General features: G+C 48.0%; 1 protein-coding gene across 1 annotated transcript in view; it reads right to left on the bottom strand.

The window, feature by feature from the left end:
• The window catches only part of USP35 (ubiquitin specific peptidase 35), a 76,848-nt gene that overhangs the window by 49,776 nt on the left and 418 nt on the right, over positions 1-26,654 (bottom strand). Inside the window, 6 exon segments of the mRNA XM_089915352.1 lie at positions 10,110-10,303; positions 14,714-14,872; positions 16,296-16,397; positions 16,816-16,945; positions 18,526-18,658; positions 19,876-20,558. Of these exon segments, the coding sequence (XP_089771478.1) occupies positions 10,110-10,303; positions 14,714-14,872; positions 16,296-16,397; positions 16,816-16,945; positions 18,526-18,658; positions 19,876-20,548 (1,391 nt within the window). The 5' untranslated portion in view covers positions 20,549-20,558.

Here is a 26,654-nt window from a genome sequence, read left to right as displayed (position 1 = left end):
GGACAAATTCTTAGAAAGGTATAACCTTCCAACACTGAACCAGGAAGAAATAGAAAATATGAACAGACCAATCACAAGTAATGAAATTGAAACTGTGATTAAAACTATTCCAATAAACGAAAGTCCAGGACCAGATGGCTTCACAGGTGAATTCTATCAAACATTTAGAGAAGAGCTAATACCCATCCTTCCCAAACTCTTCCAAAATATTGCAGAGGAAGGAACACTCCCAAACTCATTGTATGAGGCCACCATTACCCTGATACCAAAACCAGACAAAGATACTACAAGAAAATTACAGACCAATATCATTCATGAATATAGATGCAAAAATCCTCAACAAAATACTGGCAAACAGAATCCAACAACACATTAAAAGGATCGTACACCATGATCAAGTGGGATTTATCCCAGGGATGCAAGGATTCAAGACAGATGACACAGATGTCACAGAGACACAGATTTTGAGAACAAACGTATGGACACCAAGGGAGAAAAGGGCCGGTGTGTGTGTGTGTGTGTGTGTGTGTGTGTGTGTGTGTGTGGTGTGTGTGTGTGTGTGAGATGAATCTGGAGATTGTGATTGACATATATTCACTAATATGTATAAAAGGGATAACTAATAAGAACTTGCTGTATAAAAAAATAAAATAAAATTTAAAATAAAAGGGCCATTGTGTCAAAAAAAACAACTATGTTTACCAGTTACGGGGGCGGGCATGGGGAGAGGAGGGATAAATTGAGAGACTGGGATTGACATATACACACTACTATATATAAAATAGATAACTAGTAAGGCCCTACTGTATAGCACAGGGAACTCTACTCAATATTCTGTAATGATCTATATAGGAAAAGAATCTAAAAAAGAGTGGATATGTATATGTATAACTGATTCACTGCTATACAGCAGAACTAACACAACACTGTAAATCAACTATACTCCAATAAATACATAAAAAAACAAAAAAAAATAACAAAAAAAGATTATCCACAGAGTAAAAAGGCAACCGCAAAAGGCTCTGGGAAAAAATATTTGGAAAGATGGTGGAGTAGAAGGACGTGCACTCACCCGTTCTTGCAAGAGCACCAGCATCACAACTAACTGCTGAGCAACCCTCAGTGGAAAAATGCTAGGACCTACCAAACAAGATACCCTACATCCAAAGACAAAGGAGAGACTACAGCAAGACGGTAGGCAGGGCGCAAGTGCAATAGAATCAAATTCCATACCCGCCGGGCGGGCGACCCACAAACTGGAAAACAATTATACCACAGAAGTTCTCCCACTGGAGTGAGGTTCTGAGCCCCGTGTCAGGCTTCCCAGCCTGGAGGTCCAGCAATGAGAGGAGGACTCCCCAGAGAGTCCAGCTTTGAAGGCCAGCGGGATTGACTGCAGGACTTCCACACGACTGGAGGAAACAAAAACTCCACTCTTGGAGGGCACACACAGTCTTGTGCGCACCAGGACCCAGAGGAAAAAAGCAGTGCCTCCATAAGAGACTGGGCCAGACCTACCTGCTAGTATTGGAGGGTCTCCTGCAGAGGTGACAGGGGAGTTGTCGCTCACTGCAGGGACAAAGACACTGGAAGCAGCAGTTCTGGGAAGTACTCATTGGCATGAGCCCTCCCAGAGGCCATGATTAGCCCCACCAAATAGCCTGTAGGCTCCAATGCTGGGTTGCCTCAGGCCAAACAACCAACAGCAGGGAACACAACCTCACCCCTTCAGCAGACAAGTGGATTAAAGTTTTAAAGTTTTACTGAGCACAGCCCTTCCCACCAGATGGACAAGACCCAGCTCTACCCACCACCAGTCCCTCCCATCAGGAAGCTCGCATAAGCCTCTTAGATAGCCTCATCCACTGGAGGACAGACAGCAGAAGCAAAAAGAACTACAATTCTGCAGCCTGCCGAACAAAAAACACAATCACAGAAATTTACACAAAATGAAATGGCAGAGGACTGTGTCCCAGATGAAGGAACGAGATAAAACCCCAGAAAAACAACTAAGTGAAGTGGAGATAGCCAAACTTCCAGAAAAAGAATTCAGAATAATGATAGTGAAGATGATCCAGGATCTCAGAGAAAGAATGGAGGCAAAGATCAAGAAGATGAAAGAAATGGTTAACAAAGACCTAGAAGAATTAAAGAACAAACAAACAGAGATGAACAATGCAATAAATGAAATGAAAAATACACTAGAATGAATCAATAGCAGAATAACTGAGGCAGAAGAACAAATAAATGACCTGAAGACAAAATGGTGGAAATCACTGCCATGAAACAGAATAAAGAAAAAAGAATAGAAAGAAATGAAGACAGTCTAAGAGACCTCTGGGACAACATTAAACATACCAACATTCACATTATACGGGTCCCAGAAGGAGAAGAGAGAGAAAGGACCTGAGAAAACATTTCAAGAGATAATAGCTGAAAACTTCCCTAACAAGGGAAAGGAAACAGTCACCCTAGTCAAGGAAGCACAGAGAGTCCCAGGCAGGATAAACCCAAGGAGCAACATGCCAAGACACATAGTAATCAAACTGACAAAAATTAAAGATGAAAAAAAAAAATTTTAAAGCAACAAGGGAAAAATGACAAATAACATACAAGTGAACTGCCATAAGGTTATCAGCTGATTTCTCAGCAGAAACTCTGCCTACCAGAAAGAAGTGGCCTTTCATCACTATTTAAAGTGATGAAAGGGAGGAACCTACAACCAAGAATACTCTACCCAGCAAGGCTCTCATTCAGATTTGATGGAGAAATCAAAAGCTTTACAGACAAGCAAAAGCTAAGAGAATTCGACACCACGAGACCAGCTTTGCAAGAAATGCTAAAGGAACTCCTCTAGGCGGGGAAGAGACCAGCAACTTGAAACAATCTGTGGGCTTCCCTGGTGGCGCAGTGGATAAGAATCCACCTGCCAAGGCAGGGGACACAGGTTCGATCCCTGGTCCAGGAAGATCCCACATGCCACAGAGCAACTAAGCCCGTGCACCACAACTACTGAGCCTGCACTCTTAGAGCTCAAGTGCAACAACTACTGTAGTTGTTCTGCAACAAGAGAAGCCACCGCAATGAGAAGCCCGTGCACCACAACGAAGAGTAGCACCTGCTCACAACTAGAGAAAGCCAACGTGCAGCAACAAAGACCCAACACAGCCAAAAATAAATAAATAAAATAAAAATTAAAAAAATTAAAAAAGAAACTTGTACACCTACAGACTGCTATATCAAAACTACAATAGATAGATACACACAAAAATGAAAAAGCAACCCAAACACAACACTAAAGATGGTCATCAGACCACAAGAGAACAAAAGAGGTAGAGAAGTAAAAAGACCTATAAAAACAAACCCAAAACAATTAACAAAATGGCAATAGGAACATACATATTGATAATTACCTTAAATGTAAATGGATTAAATGCTCCAGCCAAAAAACGCAGGCTTGCTGAATGGACACAAAAACAAGACCCAGGGCTTCCCTGGTGGCACAGTGGTTGAGAGTCCGCCTGCCAATGCAGGGGACGCAGGTTTGTGCCCCGGTCCGAGAAGATCCCACATGCTGTGGAGTGACTGGGCCTGTGAGCCATGGCCGCTTAGCCTGCACGTCTGGAGCCTGTGCTCCGCAACAGGAGGGGCCACAACAGTGAGAGGCCCATGTACCACAAAAAAAAACAAAAACAAAACAAGACCCATATATATGCTGTCTACAAGAGACCCACTTCAGACTTAGGGACACATACAGACTGAAAGTGAGGGGATGGAAGAAGTTATTCCATGCAAGTCGAAATCAAAAAAAAAAGCTGGAGTAGCAATACTCATTTCAGAAAAAATAGACTTTAAAATAAAGACTGTTATAACAAAGAAGAGACACACAAGGACACACATAATGATCAAGGGATCAATCCAAGAAGATGTAACAACTGTAAATATATATGCACCCAACATAGGAGCACCTCAATATATAAGGCAAATACTAACAGCCATAAAGGGAGAAATCGACAGTAACACAATAATAGTGGGGGACTTTAACACCCCACTTTCATCAATGGACAGATCATCCAGACAGAAAATCAATAAGGAAACACAGGCCTTGAATGACACATTAGGCCAGATGAACTTAATTGATATTTACAGAGCATTCCATCCAAAAGCAGCAGAATATACATTCTTCTCAAGTGCACATGGAACATTCTCCAGGAATGACCACACGCTGGGCCACAAAGCAAGCCGTGGTAAATTTAAGAAAATTCAAATCATATCAAGCGTCTTTTCCAACCACAATGCTATGAGACTAGAAATAAACCACAAGAAAAAAACTGTAAAAAACACAAACACGTGGAGGCTAAACAATATGCTACTAAACAACCAATGGATCATTGAATTAATCAAAGAAATAAAAATATACGTGTTGACGGATGAAAACAAAAACAAAATGATCCAAAAATCTATGGGATGCAGCAAAAGCAGTTCTAAGAGGGAAGTTTATAGCAATACAATCTCTCCTCAGGAAACAACAAAATCTCAAATAAACAACCTAAACTTACACCTAAAGCAACTAGAGAAAGAAAAACAAACAAAACCTATAGTAGAAAGAAAGAAATCATAAAGATCAGAGCAGAAATAAACGAAATAGAGACAAAACAACAGCAAAGATAATGAAACTGAAACCTGGTGCTTTGAAAAGATAAACAAAATTGATAAACCTTTAGCCAGACTCATCAAGAAAAAAAGGAAGAGGACTCAATTCAATAAAGTTAGAATGAAAAAGGAGAAGTTACAACTGACACCACAGAAACACAAAGGATCATAAGAGACTACTACAAACAACTATATGCCAATAAAATGGACAACCTGGAAGAAATGGACAAATTCTTAGAAAGGTACAATCTCCCAAGACTGAACCAAGAAGAAATAGAAAATATTAACAGACCACTCACAAGCACTGAAATTGAAACTGTGATTAAAAGATGCCCAACAAAAAAAAAAAAAAAAAAAAGATGCCCAACAGGGCTTCCCTGGTGGTGCAGTGGTTGAGAGTCCGCCTGCCGATGCAGGGGACATGAGTTCGTGCCCCGGTCTGGGAGGATCCCACATGCCGCGGAGCGTCTAGGCCCATGAGCCATGGCGACTGAGCCTGCGCGTCCGGAGCCTGTGCTCCGCAACAGGAGAGGCCACAACAGTGAGAGGCCCGCGTACCGCAAAAAAAAAAAAAGATGCCCAACAAACAAAAGTCCTGGCTTCACAGGCGAATTCTATCAAACATTTAGAGAAGAGCTAACACCTTTCCTTCTGAAACTTTTCCAAAAAATTGCAAAGGAAGGAAAACTCCCAAACTCATTCTATGAGGCCACCATCACCCTGATACGTAAACCAGACAAAGATACCACAAAAAAAGAAAATTATAGGCCAATATCACTGATGAACATAGACACAAAAATGCTCAACAAAACACTAGTAATCCAAATCCAACAATACATTAAAAGGATCATACACCATGATCAAGAGGGATTTATCCCTGGGATGCAAGGATTTTTCGATATCTGCACATCAATCAGTGTGATACACCACATTAACAAATTGAAGAATAAAAACCATATGATCATCTCAATAGATGCAGAAAAAGCTTTAGACAAAATTCAGCACCCATTTATGATAAAAGCTCTGCAGAAAGTGGGCATAGAGGGAACCTACCTCAACATAATAAAGGCCATATATGACAAACCTACAGCTAACATCATACTCAATGGCGAAAAGCTGAAAGCATTTCGTCTACGATCAGGAACAAGACAAGGATGTCCACTCTCGCCACTTTTATTCAACACAGTTTTGGAAGTCCTAGCTACAGCAATCAGAGAAGAAAAAGAAATAAAAGGAATCCAAATTGAAAAAGAAGAAGTAAAACTATCACTGTCTGCAGATGACATGATACTATACATAGAAAATCCTAAAGATGCTACCAGAAAACGACTAAGCTCATCAATGAATTTGGTAAAGTTTCAGGTTACAAAATTAATATACAGAAATCTGTTGCATTTCTATACACTAACAATGAAAGATCAGAAAGAGAAATTCAAGAAACAATCCCATTTACCATCACATCAAAAAGAATAAAATACCTAGGAATACACCTTTCCTCCTTATGTAGGAATAGACCTACATAAGGAGACAAAAGACCTGTACTCCAAAAACTATAAGATACTGATGAAAGAGACTGAAGATGACACAGATGGAAAGATATACCATGTTCTTGGATTGGAAGAATCAATATTGTCAAAATGACTACATTACCCAAGGAAATCTACAGATTCAATGTAGATTGAATCAATTAATTTGATCAATAAATTAATCCCTATCAAATTACCAATGGTATTTTTCACAGAACTAGAACAAAAAATCTTAAAATTTGTATGGAGACACAAAAGACCCAGAATAGGGCTTCCCTGGTGGTACAGTGGTTGAGAGTCCGCCTGCCTATGCAGGGGACACGGGTTTGTGCCCCGGTCCGGGAAGGTCCCACAGGCCGCGGAGCAGCTGGACCCGTGAGCCATGGCCACTGAGCCTGCATGTCCGGAGCCTGTGCTCCGCAACGGGAGAGGCCACAACAGTGAGAGGCCTGCGTACCGCAAAAAAAAAAGATCCAGAATAGCCAAAGCAATCAGAAAAACAAAAGGAGCTGAAGTAATCAGGCTCCCTAACTTCAGACTATACTACAAAGCTATAGTCATCAAAATCGCATGGTACTGACACATAGATTGAAAAGCCCAGAAATGACACACACCTATGGTCAATTAATGTGCTATAAATGAGGAAAGACTGTACAATGGTAGAAAGACAGTCTCTTCAACAAATGGTGCTGGGGGGACTTCCCTGGTGGCGCAGTGGTTAAGAATCCACCTGCCAATGCAGGGGACACGGGTTTGATCCCTGGTCCGGGAAGATCCCACATGCCACGGAGCAACTAAGTCCATGTGCCACAACTACTGAGCTTGCGCTCTGGAACCCATGAGCCACAACTACTCAGCCCGCCTGCTGCAACTACTGAAGCCCATTTGCCTAGGGCCCGTGCTCTGCAACAAGAGAAGCCACCTCAATGAGACACCTGCGCACCACAACAAAGAGTAGTCCCCGCTCACCACAACTAGAGAAAGCCCATGCACAGCAACAAAGACCCAACGCTGCCAAAAATAAAAAAATAAAAAAACCAAGTGGTGCTGGGAAAACTGGACAGCTACACGTAGAAAAATGAAATTAGATAATTTTTTAACACCATACACAAAAATAAGCTCAAAATGGATTAAAGACATAAATGTGAGACTGGACACTATTAAACTTCTAGAGGAAAACACAGGCAGAACACTCTCTGACATAAATCACAGCAATATTTTTTTCGATCTATCTACCAGGGTAATGGAAATAAAAACAAAAATAAACAAATGGGGCCTAGTTAAATTCAAAAGCTTTTGCACAGCAAAGGAAACAATAAACAAAACAAAAAGACAACCCACAGATTGGGAGAAAATGTTTGCAAATCATGTGACTGACAAGAGATTAGTCTCCAAAATTTACAAACAGCTCATGCAGCTTAATCTCATCAACACAAATAACCCAATCAAAAAAAGGGCATAAGACCAAAATAGACATTTCTCCAAAGAAAACATACAGATGGCCAAGAGGCACATGAAAAGATGTTCAACATCACTAATTATAGAGAAATGCAAATCAAAACTACAATGAGATATCACCTCACACCAGTCAAAATGACTATCATCAAAAATCCACAAACGTAAATGCTGGAGAGGGTGTGGAGAGAAGGCAACCCTCCTACACTGTTGGTGGGAATGTAAATTGGTACAGCTACTATGGAGAACAGTATGGAGGTTCACTTAAAAACTAAAAATAGAGCTACCATATGATCCTGTAATTGCACTTCTGGGTATATATCTGGAGAAAAACGTGGTCATGGTCCGAAAGGATACATGCACCCCAGTGTTCATTGCAACACTGTTTACAATAGCCAAGACATGGAACCAACATAAATGTCCATCGACAGAGGAATGGATAAAGATGTGGCACATATATACAACGGAATACTAGCCATTAAAAAGAATGAAATAATGCCATTTGCAGCAATCAGGATGGACTTAGATATTGTCATACTGAGTGAAGTAAGTGAGACAGAGAAAGACAAGTATCATATGATATTGTTTATATGTGGAATCTACAAAGAAATGATACACACCAACTTATTTACAAAATAGAAACAGACTCACAGACTCAGAGAAGGAACTAATGGTTACCAGGTGGGAAGGGTCGGGGGAATAGATAGTTAGGGAGTCTGGGACTGACATGTACACACGGCTACATTTAAAGTGGATAACTAACAAGGACCTACTGCATAGCACAGGGAACTCTGCTCAATATTATGTACAACCTAAATGGGAAAAAAATTTGAAAAAGAATTGACACACGTATATGTATAACTGAATCACTTTGCTGTACACCTGAAACTATCACAATATTGTTAAAGAACTATATTCCAATATAAAATAAAAAGTTTTTAAAAATTTGCAAATCATGTATGTGATACAGGATTAATATTCAGAATATACAAAAGGACTCCTCAAACTCAACAACAGAAAACAAACAACCTGATTCAAAACTAGGTAATGGGGCTTCCCTGATGACGCAGTGGTTGAGAGTCCACCTGCCAATGCAGGGGACGCGGGTTCATGCCCCAGTCCGGGAAGATCCCACATGCCGCAGAGCAGCTGGGCCCGTGAGCCATGGCCGCTGAGCCTGCGCGTCCGGAAGCCTGTGCTCCGCAACGGGAGAGGCCACAACAGTGAGAGGCCCGCATACCGCCAAAAAAAACCCAAAAAAAACTAGGTAATGGATTTAAATAGACCTTTTGCCAAAGAACACATACAAATGGCCAATAAGCACATGAAAAGATGCTCAACATCACTAATCATTAGGGAACTGCAAATTAAAAACTATAATGAGATACCACCTCACACCCATTAGGATGACTATTATCAAAAAAACAGAAAAGAAGTGTTGGGAGGATGTAGAGAAATCCCAACCCTTGTGCACTGTTGGTGGGAATGTAAACTGGTGCTGCCAGTGTGGAAAACGATATGGAGGTTCCTCAAAAAAACTAAAAAACAGAACTACCATATCACCAAGCAATTCCACTTCTGGGTATGTAACCAGAAGAATCAGAAGCAGGGTCTCGAAGAGATATTTGTACTCCCATGTTCATGTGGCATTATTCACAACAGCTAAAACATGGAAGCAACCCAGGTGTCTGTCACTCTACCAATGAACAGATTACCAAAATGTGGTTTATACACACAATGGAATATTATCCAGCCTTAAAAAAGGAAAGAAATTCTGCAATATGCTACAATATGGATGAACCCTGAGGACATCTGCTAAGTGAAATAAGCCAATCACAAAAAGACAAATACTGTACGATTTCACTTATATGAGGTACTTAAAGTAGAGACAAAATCATAGAGACAAAACATATAACAGTGGTAGCCAAAGGCTGTGGGGAGGGGAGAATGAGAATATGGGAAGTTAGTGTTTAACAGGCACAGAGTTTCAGATTTACAAAATGAAAAGTGTTACAGGGATGGATGGCGGTGACGGCTGCACAGCAATGTGAATGTACTAAGCAAGCCGTAAGTTGGATAGGTAGCCACTGATGATAAAGATTTTGTTTTAGTAAAAGGGGGCATCTAACGCCAGGGTGAGTGGAAGTCCTACTGTGGAAGACACTATCCACCCCCATGGACTCTAGCAGAAAAGTCAGTGATGTCGACCAACCCAGAGCAGACTCCCTTCCCACTGCAGCTGAGCCCCTGAATCCCCAACTCAAGTTCCCATCCGGTCTTGACCTACTGCCCTGACAATGGCCTGGAGCCCTCTGGGAGCTCTCACCTGCCCTTCACATGCCCACAGACCTCAGGGAATTATGCCGATAACACAAAGCAGGACCCACCCTCTCCAACCCCTACTTCACCCCCGCACACCAGGGAGCCCCGAGGAGAGAAGCAGGGGCAGACAGGGAATTCAAAAGTAGCACCTACTCGGAAGCCATGAACAAGGCCTGAAGGATGCTGTTCACATAGCACGTGTTGCCCAGATTGATCAAACCAATCTTGCCAGTGTCTGACTTGGCCATGAGCCGGGGGTAGAAGCCAGCCAGCTCACTCTTCTGCGAGGTCCAGGCATCCTGCCCCAGCAGCTGCTTGATTCGGTCCTCATTGGGAACATGGAGGTCCTGAGGGGGACACAAGCCAGCGGGACAGTGGGCACCAGGTTTAGCTCTAAAAATATCATCTCCTCTGGGAAGCCTTCTTGGACTACAGCCTACTACACACCTGCCCAAGCATATCACCCCAAACATGCCCTAAAGATGTGTGAGAACAGCTCCTTCTTTTCAAACATGTTCTAGGTTTTCATCTTGACGTGTGGGCCTTCTACATGATCTTTCATGCCACAGCTGCCTTAAGAAAGGGGTAAAATCCCCACCGTGTAGATGAAAAAACTAAGACCCAGATAGAGAAAGAATTTTCTTAGAGGCAATAAGCGAGGAATCTACTATATGTTACATGAGCCCAGGATGTGACAGACTGTAAGCAATGACAACACTGGCCCACTGGCCCAATCCAGCAGTGTCGAGATCTCAACCCTGGCCCTGACTCTTGTCCTCACAGCTCTCTGGCTGTGGTCAGTGAGCCCTCTCTGACTCAGTCAGTTAACCTCCCTGGACCTCAGTTTGCTCATCTGTCAAGTGAGGATACTCCTACCTTATATCAGTTTGGCACTCTATACTTTCACGGTGCTTGCTCCTGTTTTCACCTCCTCTACTTTAAAGTTTGCGGAGTCAGCTTTTTCGAATTAGTAATGCCCTACCCCAACCCTGAACTTGATCCTACAGTCAGGACAGTGGGAGGATCCTGGGGGGTCTGCGGTATGGGTCCTTGGTCACAGGCTCAGGGGTTAGCATGCTTTCCCACTTGTTATCCTTTTTCACATTAAACAGCTGCACTGAAAAGAATATTACCAAGCACTGGTTCTAATAATGACATACTTTAAAGAAAAACACCTAAGCATAATGCAGTATTACTTAGTAGATTTAAGCGATATTCATGACAGTTCCTCTAGCCCCATTCTCGTTTCCAGATCCTGAGCACAGTTCCTAGATTTGTCTAAGGCCCTTGAGCTTCAGACCAGCTTACACTGAAAGCCCTCGTCGCTGCAGAAGGTCTGGCTCAAGCGGTGGTTTAACACATCTGCTCACTCATTTCCCAGGATTGTTTATCAGACAATTTAGTCAGTCACCTCTCACAGATGATAAAAAATATAGTAGCTGTCTGAGGCAAGGTAAGAAGATAAGGGCTCAGTATCTTCTCTCTTAGTCCCTTCTTTTTTCTTCCTATTATCCCCTATCCAATCCCCACCCCACACACAACGGGAACAAATAGGGACAAAAAGACAGAACCGGTATAAAATAGGTAACTAATAAGAACCTGCTGTATATATAAAAAATAAAATTAAGAAAAAAAAGAAAGCTAAAAAAAAAACAAACGACAGAACCAACACCCCACCCTGCAACACAAGCACACAAGATACAAAAATATGCACACTAGAAAAAAAAAATCAAATGCTTTTTCCCAAAGAAGGTAACTCTGTACTTTTAGGAGAATAAAGAGAATAAAACAAAAACTTTCAAATACCTTTCAAGCTCCTCATGTGACTGGAAGTCTACATAACATGTAGCTCCCTCAGCAAGGACCACAGCTCCCAGAGAAACTGCCATGACTTACTACAACCGCCTAAATGAGAGAACTTTCCAGAATTTATAAAGGAGACTGTATACAAAGGATGTACTCCTATAATATATTTGAAAGAATTTTATAAACAATAAAACCCCATGAATACTTTGCTGCCTTGCCTCTCAAAGTGGCTTGAAGCAAGGGGTAGTCAAAGCCATAGGACAAATGTCACACATCTTCCTAGAGCTATAGTCACTAATATTCAAGGAAGAAAAATGTTTAAATTACAACAAGTGTTTATGATTATGAAGTATATACTTGAATCTTTGAGATAAAATGAGATTTTAGAGAAACTCTGAGCTTGTGTCAGGCTGCAGGAGGGTGAGTCCCCTCCTCTGAGGTCAAGCACTTCAGAAGAAATGTTTGAGAAGCCCAGATCTGCTGGACCAAGCAGTCACACAACCTGGTTTTCACCACCTTCCACTCTATCCTTCCGTTCTTCCCTCCCCTCCACCACACTTTACCACCAAACAGTACTTGCACATTCCTGCTCCCACACCTTACCCACTGACCTGTCTGGGGGCCTCCTCCTGCCAGTCCCTGTCCCTCAAGGCCTAACTCCTATATCCCCTCTCCAGAAGACTTTCCAGAGTCTTCTCAAGTGGGGGTCCCACACTATCTATACCTGTCTTATAGAGCCTAACTCCCTACACCTAGTTGTATAAGTATATGCGGACTCACCTTGCCCGCTGGATCAGACCACAGCCTCTAATGTGCGAAGCCTGGATCTCACTCAGCGTAGGTTTCCCCTGGTGCCCAGGGCAGGGCCATGCTCCCTCCTCTTTGCTCACATCTCCGTGATACCATACTTCACACGACAGTGTTCATTCACTCAGACATTTATTAGACACAGAGATCGAAATGACATGGTCCCTGCCCATCAGAAGCTCACAGTAACAGTCACTCCTAACAGGTTTAAGTCCTGTCTTCTCCGCTCAACCACCTCCAGTGCCAGGGAGCTCATGATCGAGCACGGCAGCTACTTCTATTGTTAGTTAGCTCCGACTGTTTAAAAAAAAACAACACCTCTTCCTCACATTAAGTTGGAAAAACTAAGAAAATCCAAGTAAATGCCAGAGGTTTTGTTTGTTGTATCTATCACCTCTCACTCATGGTGGATTGTTCCCTTACGTGTTTTGTAATCTGGGGATTATAAACTCATCTTTAGTAGAATTCTGTCTTTGTGGCTTGAAAGCAGTATCATTTCTGTTTCTATTAGGCAATCCTTGGGTATTACAAGTTTATGACCACTTTCAATGAGCTTAGGGTGCTACAACACCAAAGAAGATAAGAATTTGAACCCCTAAACCCACATGAGAGCAGTCCAACAATGACAATTTCTTTTTTCCCAATCCAGGGCCCAGACCAAGCCAGAGAGCCTTCCTTGATGTCTACTTGGAACCATGTGTATTTTTTTCTAGAACACCCTTTTGCTAATGGTAAAGCCTTTCTTGGGTCCTGATTTACATGGGCCTCTCAGTGCTGATTCCCTGCTGGGGGCAGACCCTAAGCCTCAACTCCTGTCCCCACCGGCTCAAGCCCCTTGGGGACTGAGGTTGGCCATCTCACCCACTGCCCCTCCCCACCCAGGGCAAAAGAGTATCACCTCTCATTTACCATTCTGGAATTTGGTTTTCTCTTCCTTTTTGGCCCCTGGGGATTCCCCCTTGCTCTCTTGCAAGCTCAGCTATGTACTTAAAAAGACATCTGTTACATTTTAACAAGCATTTCTAGGTGTTTTGTAATGGGACACTTCTCAGGTTACCTATCTGCTGTGTTACAGAAATGGAAGTCAGACCAGAGGTTCTAAAAGGGCCACCACTTACCTGGATGTCTTTCACCCACACTTGGACCTGCCCTCTGTATCAAGCAATGGGAAAGGGCTCAGCAACCCTCAGCCCTGGCTGCATCTCCCACTACCTCTGTGACTGCATAAGACACCAAACCTCTCCAAGTCTCATTTTCCTCATCTTTGAAACTGAAATAACAATAGTACCTGCCTCACAGGTTTCTAGTGAGCAACAGAAGACAAAACATATGGAAAGACACTGCCAAGTGTGACTCTAGCTACAAATGTTATTGTCCTAGCAACCCAGCAAGCCCGGTTCAGAAGCCCTTTCTTCCTTGCAGCCTCCTCCTCTAACTGGATATCTTTCCCTCCTCTGCCGCCTCACCGCTCTCAGGCTGACCCTCACAGGCATTTCTTAAGCTGCTTAGATCACAGTTACGGGTAAACACGTCAGTCACCCCTCTACGCTGTGAGCTCCTCAAAGGGAGGAGACGTGGTCTGCCTCATGCCTGTGTCCCCAGTTCCCAGCCTGGGCCTGGCACAGAGTAGGGCATAAGTCTTGTGAACAATTGTAAACCATCTCTGCTCTGGAATGCTCAGTCTAAGAGGAAACAGACATACAGACAGTGACAATGTGTGACTGAGGGATACACTAGGGCTGTGGAAGCTCAGAGAGGCCATGACCCAGCTGAGGGGCAGAGTGCGGGGGGCGTGTAATTTAGAGTTATCAGGGAAAGCTTCCTGAAGGAGAAACACTTGAGCAGAAACTTCAAGAAGAAGGCTTGGTAGAAATAAGAGCTATCCAGGCAGACAAGACAGGAGTTTAAGTTAGAGAGATCGGCATATGCAAAGGCTCAGAACAATCGAAGAGGAAGATCCATCTGGGGGAATGGCAGGTGGCTCAGTGTGCCTGAAGCACACGATGGGCTGGGGGAGGTAATGGGAGACAGCCAGGGACCAAAGGATAGAGGGCTGCCACTAACCTGTAGTGTGACCTTGAGCAAAGCCCAAATCGGCACCCTCCTCAGAGTGGGGCACGGGAGCAGTGGGGACTGTCACTCACCTTGATGGCCTCCATGACGGGTTCGTACAGATCCGGGAAGCCCGGGAACCTGAACACCATGCAGTGGACCAGCTCCGCCAGCTGCTCCAGGCAGCTGGTCCCCGAGTTGGAGTCCTCCTTGACCAGAGAGGCCACCATTGGGGGGATGTGAGGGAGGAGCTGTGAGAGCAGAGCAGGGTTAGTCAGCACCAGTTTACCCACCTGAGACATGGAATGGTGGTCAGTGCTGGAAGCACCCAGAGCTCCTTGAAGCAAGGAGGTCTGCCCACCTGACCACTGTGCCCCTTACCTGCATAGGGCTCTGAGCTCTGCAGGCAGGTGACCCTCTTTATAAGACACATGACCTTGGATACTCTTCCTCAGTCTCTTCATCTGTTTAATGGGACAAATAATTCCCTCCTCACAGCTAAGGGGAGGCCTGAGCCTGAGCCCCAGCTATTAAGTATCAGCCAACCAACCTGCCTGAAGCGCCTGAAGGTCTGAGTGACCAGGGCTACTCTGTCACCCAGGAGTGATGCTGGGGCCACAATGTGGTCAGCTGGTGGCAGCTGACAGAACATGAGCGGCAGCAAACTTTTATATGTCAAGCACTCACAGTGACATGTGGCAATTACTATCCCCATCTTACAGAGAAGAAATTAAAGTTAGAGAGGTTATGTAATTTGCCAAGGATATCACCATGGGTTCTGGGAGAAGTTGGTGTCTGAGCCAGGTCTGTCTGAACTCAAAGTCCATTTCTTTCCTCTGTGCTACAGTGTTAACTTTCAAACCCACAGGGGAGCTATACCATAGTGTCCCAGGGATGGAAGAGTCAGGCCACAGAAACTGGGAGCAGGGGAGCTTGGGAGAAGGATGAAAAGAAATAAATATCTACCAAGTCCCTAGAATGTGGCAGGATCTTGATAAATGTCACCTCATCTAATCCTGTCCCACCCAACCCAGGCCCTGAGAGGTAAGTGCCTGGCCCGAGGTCACCCCATTTAGTAAATGACAGACAGAGCTGGGACTCAACCCCACATAACCCCAATCCCTGGTTCTGTGCTTTTCCCACTGCACAAATCAGGAAGCATAAAGTTTCTGCAGTGACCAAGGACCATGAGAAGCTAGGAAGGACACTGGATCAGGAGTCAGACCAACTCAGCTGGAATCTTCCTTGTACTGCTCACCAGCTGTTACCTGGGACATGCAACCTAATCTCCCTAAACTGCAGTTTCTTCGGCTGAAAAATGGGGAAAATGATAGAACCTCCCTTTGGGGCTGCTCTGGGAGTAAAATGAATGAACATGTGGACTGTCTTTAGCACTGTGCCTGCCACATAGCTGGCACCCAAGTAACACAGCTGCCATCATTCTAGGCCTGTCACTCTACTCGGGACCCATGGGGAGGTCACACCCATTCTTTGGCCTCAGTTTTCTATCTGTAAAATTGGGTCTCAAGTCTCCTCCAGTCCTAACGTCCAGGACTTGGAGGTCTTGGGCTTCAAGCCCCAACCCCTTAAGCCAGACAGCATGTCTGGCCTCCAGCAAGACCTGTGGAGGATGCAGGACCGCCCACCTTCGGGGCAACACGCAGGGGCCCTTACCAGGTGGAAGGCCTCATGGGAGTGCTGGAAGGTCAGGAGCATATACTTGAGGACAGACAAGGCAGCTCCCCGGACAATGGGATACAGAAGCTTGGAGAAAACCTGGAAGAAAGCCTCTGGTCAGGAGTCCCCCAGGCCTGGGCCACCCAAGACCAAGGGTAGCCACAGGCCTGAAAGGGGTCCAGAGATGCTGGAGTTAAAGCAGCAGACCCATGTGGGAGTAAGAACACAGAGGTGCTCATAGACCTGGGTGGATGGATGGGTGGTGAGATGGACAGCAAAACAGTTAGATATCTGATGGATGGATGGATGGACATACCAAAAGTGACACACACACTTGAATGAAGAGTCAGAAGAATGAATGGGGGAAACCTGAAGCCCAGAGAGAAGCAGTGAATTGTCCCAGGTCACAGCGAGCTTGGGTGGGAGCCCCGTGCTCTGCCTCCCAGACCTGCATTGCCCCTGGCAAGAGACTAGCAGGAAAGGCCAGAAGCCGGGGCTAGGACATGGGCCCACCAACCTTCTCAATTTTGGCGAGTGACACCTCGATCAAGATGCTGAACTTCTTAACAGCGGCCAGGCCCTTCAGCAGTGCAATGATCCACTTGTCAATGTTCTTCCCCAGGGGCCAGGACACCCAGTCGATCATCCTGGTGAGGGGAGTGACCGTGACACAAGGATCAGGGAGGCCCAAATACCTGGGAGGGGGCAGCCCAGGGACCAGCCACAATGACTTGAGATCCCCCCACACTGACTCACACCTACACAGGGCAGCCCTGGGATCCGTGGGATGAACAGGACACCTCTGGGAACTGCAAATATGCCCAGCACAGGCACCTGGCAGAGACTGGGGCTCCCAGCCCGGCAGAAGGGGAACCAGGCCCTCTCAGTATCCCAAACCTCACCTCATACACAGTGAGTTGCAGTGGCAGAACAGGGCTTTTGGCTGCCTCTGTCTGGACTGTGAGGCCCAATGGCAGGAGGAGTACTGCCCCCAGGCTGGAAGCTCTGGCTCCAGCAAACCCTTGCTTGTGACCTGGAGCAAGTCACTTACTCTGTCTAGCCTCAGTTTCTTCCTCTGTCAAATGGGGATAATACCTACCTCACAGATTTGTTATGAGTTAAAAGAGATAACAACAGCTAACAGCTAACATTTATGTCATATTCAGTCTGTACCAGGCACTGCTCCATCTGCCTTACATGTATTAACCCTTCTCACCCCCTCAAGATAATGCCTGCATGCACTGAGCATGAAGCTGCCACACAGTAGGTGCTCAGAAAAACGTCACTAGTATCATTATTTTTATATTCAGTAGACTGGGCTATAAAGAGAACAACAGAGAGCAAAGCAAATAGTAGTAATTATGGTAATAATAGCTACCATTACACTGTTCTATGCACTTTACACGTAATATCTCATTTTATCTAATTCAATCCTCACCACAAACCTGTAAGATGAGTTCAATTATACTACAAATTATGGATGAGGAAGCTGAGGCATAGAGGGGTTGAGTAACTTGCCCAGAGTCACACAGGCAAGAAGTGGGAGAGCCAGGATTTGAACTCACACAGCTTATCTCCAGAGCCTACACTCTTACCCACTGAAGACAAGGAATCCAGGAAGACCCAATGAAGACAGTGGATCTGCACACAGGTATGGAAAGAATGGCAGGGGGGAGGGGGGATGCCAGGTAGATGGGGTCTGCAGAGCCAAAGGCCTGCAGGCAGGAGGGTAGGTGTCATATTCGGGGATCACAGGCCAGGCATAATGTGGCTACATCACAGGTGCAATGATGTTCAAATGAGGTGGGGGATGTGCAAGAGCTCTGTGAGCTGAAAAGCACCCAAACTCTGTTTATCATACTTGCCAAACTCAGAAAGCACTTGATTAAAGTAATTTTACCTCCTATCATTGACCCTGTGGAAACCTGACAACTTCTTATACCACCTCTGCTATTACAGAGGGGAGAACTGAAGCTCAGAGACTTCACTGACTTGTCCGGGGTCACAGAGTTGGTACCCAGCCTGAGAGCATCACTAGGGCAAGGCTCTCTGTGTCTTACACATCCAGCCTGGGGCCAGTCACAGGAAGGGCTCAAAGAAGGATGGATGAATGAACAAGCATGAGGGCCTGGGCCCTCTGACACTATATCTAGCCCAGCAATCCCACCCAGTGGAAGGGGCTTCTGGGAGAGAGAGAGACCTGACCACCACTCGTCCCTCAGCCCACCTGCTGATGGCAGTCAGCATCTGGGAGTCGGTCACACTGTCATCATTGCTGAGGTTCCGGACGACACCATCCATGAGCTCCAATGGGAGGTGCTGGACCACACTGGCCAGGGCGCTAGATGGTGGCTCCTCCTCTGGAACAGGTGCCTGGGCTGAGCTTTGCAGGACAAGTGGACCCCACACCTCCCCTATCACCCCATGTCCTTCATGCTGCCAAGGAACTAGGGAGCCTCTGCAAAGAGCACATCAGGGCCACCTCCTTGCCTCCTATAGCATCCCAGCCTCTGATCTCATCTTAGCTCATTCACTCAACAAACCTTCACTGGCACTGCTTTGGCCCCGTGCTGGGCAAAGAAAAAAGCACTAACCCCCAGCTGTGCATGTATAGGCAAGACCCTTAGATGGGGTAACACTGGAGCTGGCAAGAACAGGTAGGAGGGCTATGTGACTCGGCGGGAGGGAGGACATTCCAGGTGGAACCCAATAGAGATGAAAAAAAAATTAGTTATCGGTCTTCCCTGGTGGCGCAGTGGTTGGGAGTCCGCCTGCCGATGCAGGGGACGCGGGTTCGTGCCCCGGTCTGCGAAGATCCCACATGCCACGGAGCGGCTGGGTCCGTGAGCCATGGCTGCTGAGCCTGCGCGTCCGGAGCCTGTGCTCCGCAACGGGAGAGGCCACAACAGTGAGAGGCCCGCGTACCGCAAAAAAAAAAAAAAAATTTAGTTATCAAAATTTGTTGTCCAGTTGTATAAAGACCTAGGTCCTTGGTCCTTCCTGGCCTTGGTCCTTCCTCCTGCCAGGTACATTCCCTTCCTTTCCCCTGAACAGCCCTATAATCAGGGAAGGCACAGATTTTATTTCAGTCACTTAAACTACAGTCCAATTTCCACAGTTGTCAACGGAGGGCCAAGATTTACAATTCAGTTGACACATACAGGTTCTATCATGTCTCCAGACCTTCCACTCTGCCTGCCCTGAGTACCTTATCCCTGCTGCCTGGTGCTACCCAGCTCTCAAGGCCTGACTCAAAAGTCATCACTTCTACGAAACCCACCTGACCCAAAGGACATGATGACCACCCCACATCTTGTTGTCTCAGCCCCCTGGTCCTCCTTCAGGCCCGACTGATCTGGGTCCCCTCCTCTCTGCATGCCCAGCAGGCACCACCGGATAGGAGCCCCCCACCCGGCAGGAGCTCAGAAGGGGCCTGCTAACTAAACGAAGTAACAGCACCCACCCCCACACACATACACACCTGTGCACCAGCATGCACACGCCACACCACGAGGTGGGCACGCCACACAGGAGACTCCGCACGCACGGGTCCCGCCCGCCCCTATCGCACACGCACCTGTGCAGGAGATGACGGCGAACAGCTCCTTGAGGCAGGGCAGGATGGCGGCGGGCTGCGCGCGCCACAGCTGCGCCAGGAGCCCGCTCACCTGCTGGGCCTGCTCCAGGAACTCCACGGCACCCTCCTCGCCGTCGGCCGGGCAGCGGAAGCGGCCGAGGCAGCGCACAAGCTGCTGGCAGAAGAGCAGGCGGTGAGGGCCGTCGGGTACGCAGCGCGGGTGCCGCGCCAGCAGCCGCGCCACCTGCGCACAGATCGCAGGCCCCGGGCGCTCGCACACGGTGCGCAGCACCTCGCGCCGCAGCAGCGCGAACACCTCATCGGCCGAGGGCCCCTCGGGCAACAACTGCAGGCCGAGCTGTACGCAGGCCAGCGCGCGGGCGCCCGGCGGCCCGGCGCCCCCCTGCAGCAGGCGCAGCACTCGGCGCGCGCTGAAAAATTCGGCGAAGACTTCTGGGTGGTGGCGGCCGGCCACGTGCAGCAGCTGGCAGCCCACGCGGCGGGGCAGCTCATCGGCGCTGTTCACGTAGAGGCGTGTGCCCAGCGCCAGCAGCGCCAGGCACTGCTCCCGCTCCAGCGGCTGCCGCGCCGCCTCCAGCACTCGGCGCACCAGTCCTTGCTTCACGCTCGCGGGGTATGATGACGTCACCACCGCCTCCAAGATCTTGTCCATGGCGGCCACGCTGCAGGGGACAGGGAGCAGGGTCACACTCTGCCCGACAGGACCGATCCCCCACGTGGTCCCCTGCTTGCTGAGGCTTGGGGGCAAGCAGCTCAACCTCTCTGGGCCTCAGTTCCCCATCTGTGAAATAGGGCAAGGATACCTACCTCCCCCGGAGGTGACGTGATGAGGAGAAGCACAATGCCTGGCATATAATAAGCCCCAGTGGGTTGTAGTTATTGCTGATGAGCGCCTTTCATCTCACAAAGCCTACACCTGAGCCTTCCCCCTCCTCCACCCCTTTGCCCCTCGCTCCTCAGGCCTCCCTGGGGACCTCCATCGGTTCTTGGCAAGGGAGGTAAGAGCTGGATCTAGAAGCTGCTGTCCACGGTCTTGGCCAAGCCAAGTCCCGTGGGGAGATGAGCTGTGCACATACACAAATCACACCTCCAGAAAGGAAGGGCTGACAGGGCTTCCAGAGATCCCTGGTGCACTTTATTCTGCCCCCAATCAGCTTCTTGCTCTTTCTCAAATGACCTACCCTTTTCCTTTTTGTGTTCGTTGTGCCTTTTGCCTGAAACATCCTATCTCCCAAGACCTCCACCACTAGCACACATTCATACAACCAGGCAAAGTCCTACTTTCCTTTAAAGCCCACTTCAAACACCCAATCCTTAATGAGAACCTCCCTGGACTTCCAGGCATGAATTCATCCGTCATCTGGACTCCTACAGCCACCTGTGGCCTCTTCCTCTGTGGCAGCTGGGATCACATAGTGCGGAGTTGTACGGGTCCGAATCTCCTCCACTAAGGCAGATCATCTCACCTCTGTGCTCAACCCTGCACAGGCAGGCCCTGTCGCCTCCCAAGCCTCAGCCCACACCAGCCCCTCACTGTGGGCTCACTGTGTCCTCCCTGCCCCAGGCTTCTGCACTCGCTTTTCCCTCCCCTCCTTGCTTGGCTCACCCTGCAGAGCTCAGCTCAAACTTCTTCCACACAGAAGGCCTGTCTGACCTCCTTGTATGGGTCAAACACCCCTGTTAACAATTTCAGAGCATCCTGTCCTCCTTTATAGCACTTATCATGATTACTTGATTGAGGTCGTCCTCCTCCACTATACTATATAGGTTCCTGAGGGCAGGAACCAAGTCAGGTTTTGTTTACCACAGTATCCCCAGCACCTCGCACAGTGCCTGCCACACAGTAGGCATTTGTTGAATAAGCAAATGCAGAGTGTGGTGTGAGTTACTGCTGCCTTATTCCTCTGAGCCGTAATATACTTTCCTCTGTCCTTCCACTCCATTTTAGCTGTTTTCTGGAAAACTTCATCCCAAGCTGACCCACTTTGATTCCTGATTCTCATGGTGGTTCCCACAGGTTCAGCTCCTAAAAGGCAGGACCACTTCTTTGCTTCCTTGTATAATCCCACACTAGGCAGGACCCAATATAAGGTTCAGTATACGCTAAGTGTTTAATTAAACTTATTGTCTCAGTGAAAACTACTCTACTGTTAAGACCTGGAATGGGTGTGAAGACAAGCCAGAAATTTCCTAGATGATGGGCCAGAAACTTTTATGCAAAACCACAGATACTGTGGGACCCCAGATATCTGCCAGGCCCTATGGAGACGCTCCCTTCTCTGTCCTAGCTCTCCACCGAGACCAAACCTCCATTACTGCGTGTGTTACAATGCAATGGGCACATTTGTTTCTCTCTCTCTCACCAGGCTGTGAGCTCCTTGGGGCAGGGACCAGGCTTCTTTTTCAATGGCTGGCCAGTCACTGCAGAGTAAGGTTAGACGGTGTAGCCAGGGCACAGATCAGTGGTTCCTGAATGCTGGCCTGATTGCCTCAGAATCACCTGAGCACTTAATACAAGTTCATATGCCCAGGGCCCACCCCAAGCTTGGAATGGTGTTAGACTCTATTCTTTGAGATTCAACCGGGATGCATTCGGCTTACCATCCAGCTTACTTATGCTCTCTGAGCCCCTATTTCCAACCCGCAGGGCTGACGTGAAGACAAATATAAAGGTTGGGCACAAGGAAGTGCTCAGAAAGTGTCAGTCCCCTTTGCTTTAGAAGCAAAGTCCTTGCTCTTAGGAGCACCCAGTCAGTCCAGTGGTGGAGACAGACACATTGGTAAAGAGTGCCGAAACAAGGCATACTCCCAAAAGGTCTTTAAAAGTGTCTTTAAAAATGGGTCTGCCTTCAGCCCTGGTCCACTCTTTCCTGGGCAGTCCCTTGCAGACCATCCTCCAAACCCCTACCCTGCCCTCCAGGCTAGTGGACTTAATATGCTTTCAACCCGGGATGCCAAGAAACCCTGGTACTCAGGCAACCAAGGAGAAATCCTAATCGATGAGATATTGACATCATGTGTGGAGGAAGAGGACCTGGGGGCAGGCAGAAACGGAGTTCTGGGGCTAAGGAAGGCTCTGGAAGTGGAAAGAAAATCAGACTAGGAATGAGGAGTCCTGCATTCTAGTGTGACCTGGAGTAAATCCCATTTAGTCCTGCAACTCATTGTGTGACCTTGAGCACGTAATATCGTGAGCCTCTTTTCTGTAAAATGGGGATAAATGATATCAGGCTGAACCACATCAAAGGGAGGGATCAGATGCTGGCAATCTCCTATCATTCTACCTGATACCTATCACATAAGGTGGTCTGTGCCTGGCAGCTGGGAGCTTGGTCAGTGGAGCCGTTCTGTGAGGGCTCGGATCTCCGAGGCCAGCCCTGCAGCCTCTGTGCAGTCTGTGGCCTGACCACTCCAGCAAGCCCTGCCTATCTGCCCCCACTCCCACACAAGCAGTTTGAGGTCAGCTGTCACCATGGTCACCAACAAACCCACTCAGTAATATCCTGGATGCATTCATGCAAAGGGCTTTTTAGAGGAGTGGACCTCACCTGACCCATCCCAGGCCACGGAAGGGAGGCAGAACAATGCCTGCTCTCCCCACGGCATGGATGGGGAAGCCGAGGATCAACAAGGGAGAAAGGCACAGCCTTGGCAGGGTGGGACTAGAACCTGCACTCATCCTCTCTAGGGGAGGAAGAAGCAGACCCCCAGTGCTCCTCGGGGGGGGGGGGTTACCCTTCCTTCTAGGCTCTGGATGAGGATATGGCCTGTCGACACTGGCTCTGACCCAAGAGACAGCTGCCCCATGCCAAGTGCAGCAACAAACAGCAGCCATGTCCTCCCTCAGAAGAGCCTGCGTTAAAGCAGGAGACTAAGGTTCTCTGCTTTCAGAATCACCAGGTGACCTTGGGTGAGTCCCTGCTAGGACTCCTCAGCCTTCTCATCTGGAAAACAGGGACCATTCTGAGCCTACCACTGATGAGGTTGAGACGAGGTATAAAAAAGATAAGGGCAGGGAGTTCCCTGGTGGTCTGGTGGTTAAGACTCGGGGCTTTCACTGCCATGGCCCAGGTTTAAGCCCTGGTTGGGGAACTGAGATCCCTCAAGACACAAGGTCGCAGCCAAAAAAAAAAAAAAAGATAAGGGCCAGATAATAGATAAGAATAGGTAAGAGTCTATTCTTGGGACATCTGGCACTGAGAGGCAAAACCGACACAGTCCGGGAAGAAGATGAGGAGACACATACTCCTGATCCAGCTGATTCTACAAGGAATTTCATCCATTAGCCCTCGAAGCCAACTCATCATTTCCACTCTCTCCCCTGAGCTCCAGCCCCACCCAAGATCAGCTCCTCTTTACCTCTGGCCTGGACTAGCGCAGAAGCCTCTTAACCAATCTCCTTTTTCCCCTCCTCAATCCATCCTCCACTAGAGACATGTGTCCTGCAGGAGTACAGAGGCCAGGCTTCAAATCTAGTCCAGCCACTACCCCCACTGTGGCCACAACCATCAATGCTGGTGTTTTTCCACCTCTCAGAGCCTCTGAACCCCAGAATGGGAGATGATCACCTGCCCACCCCTTAGCCTTATCCCAGCCAGTGCTGCGGCTCCTTCCCACACCCTTGGCTTATTATCTCTCACTGCTGACATGACAGCCTGGGAGTCCCAGCAACACCCAGTCCGCTCCAGGACGCACAGTTAGCACACAAGAAAATCATGATCCCTCCCCTGGAAGGCTCAGATCCCTTTAACTGTCCCTCTCAAATGACCCTCCACCTTTCCACTGTATATTGACAGGTCTCTGTTCCTGCATAGTAGAGCCTGACTATATTCAATCTCCATCACCCATCACCCCCAAAGCACCGTGTGTGTGTGTGTGTGTGTGTGTGTGTGTGTGAACAGCTCCAATGTCCTGCCTCACTCCCTCCGTGGGCCCCAGCTCAGACTTCCCCATCCCCCCCTGGTCTTTCCGACACACCCTGCAAATATCATCAGATTACCGCATTAGACAATAAACTCCATGCTGCCATGCCCCTGCTCAGAACCCTCAAGGCCCCCCAGCCCCTTCAGGATAAGGTCCAAACTCCCAAGCCTGACATTCACGTCCTTTCTGTGACACTAAACTAATAAAGGGGCAGGGTGGGAGATGAACTTAGTGGTGAATCTACAGGAATTTGAGCAGTGGGCTTTTTCCTGCTCAACACTTTGGTGAAGTTTTCTCTGCTGAGAAAGGGCTTCTTCCTCTTCTCTCCTGGCAAATTCTGACTCATCCTTCAATACCCAGGTCACATGCCCCCTCCTCTGGCAAGCCTTTCCAAATCCCCCTGCAACTCAATCTTTGGGCTTTGGCTTCCAAAGGACCTCTTCGCTTCTCTCATCCCTGGGCAGTGTAACTGGATTGATTCTATGCCCATCTCCCCCACCAGGCCGGGATCTCCTTTGGTAGGAAGTAGGTCCGGTCCCCCATCTGTGCCCAGTGCCCAGCACAGGACCAGGCACAGAGGTGAAGGAGTGCCAAGTGACCGAGAGACATGTGACAGTAAGATGAGATAGAACCAAGGATATGATCAGAAAAGCACCTTCCAGGGACTGGCCTAACCCTTGGTCCGGTCACTGCCCCCTCATCTGCCCAGATCTGGTCTTGCATATCCATCACCCTGAGAATCTTAAACATCAGCCAAGAAAGCCCCTACAGAGGTCACTGGATGGGCTATTCTAGAAACGACTCAAACAACCAAAGCTGAAGAAAAGGAAAACAACAAACAAACAAACCTGTTCCTGGTAACCCTCAGGTCAAAAGTTCACAGAATTTCATGGGACAGGGGAGGGGGCTTCAAGGGCTCACAATCTCTCCACACCCCAGAGCACAGCAGCTCCTCCAAGCCCTAGCAATGAGGAGCCCATTTCCTTTCCTCCCTGACCCTCACACCCAGTCTCCCTCCTTTGACTCCCCTGGGTGCCTGAGCTGCCTGGCTGCCTGGGATGGGCAGGGGGTGGGGGGAGCACCAGGCTGTGCCTCCTGACACCGAGAAGTCCCTCCATCCCGCGTCCCCCAGGTCTCTAGTCAGCAGCATTTCTCTCTGTATTTTTTAACTGAACTTCTACCCAAGGCAGTCCCAGGAAGGATCCCCTCGCCATACTACTGGGAGGCACTCCTTTGGGCCAAACTGTCGCAAGAAAAAAAAAAAAAAGGTGGGGTGGGGGAAGGTTACTAGTAAAACCCAACTGCCCTTTTACCGCAGGAGAACTGAGGAGGAGAAGGGAAGAAGGTGGGAGCATATATTCGCTTCTCAGGAAGCCAGCCCCAATGGGGGCCACCCCTCACATACCTCTGATGCCCGCGTCCCCACCCCCATCCCAGGCATTCTGGAAGGGCGGGCACCGGGCTGACACATCGAGGTCTCTTGTTCGCAAGGGTTCTTGTAGGGGGAGTACGCCCTGGCCGAGGATGCTGAGAATAGCAGAAGCCCATTCCAAGCGGAGGCGGCCGCTTGGCCCCTCAGTTTGCACCCCAGCTCGACCCCACCCTTCCCTCCAGTTATACCAGTGCACCCGCTCCCAGCCCAGACTGGGGCTGCGGATCCCACGAAAGGCTGGCGAGCTTCATGACACTGGGCGCCGGTGCCCTCAGCCCTGAGGGGGGCGGGGGCAGGGGCGGTATCTCTATATACACAATTGATGAAGGAGATTGCGGCCCAGAGAGGGGCAGCTACTCGCCCAAGGTCACACAGCCAGGCCCAGTATGCACCTAGACCTCCC

This window comes from Delphinapterus leucas, chromosome 7 (assembly GCF_059928025.1).
Source record: "Delphinapterus leucas isolate spDelLeu-1000000601 "Yukka" chromosome 7, BTC_Dleu_Yukka2, whole genome shotgun sequence".
NCBI lineage: Eukaryota > Metazoa > Chordata > Mammalia > Artiodactyla > Monodontidae > Delphinapterus > Delphinapterus leucas.
Note: the sequence above shows the minus strand (reverse complement) of the source record. Positions and strands in the feature narration are given on the sequence as shown.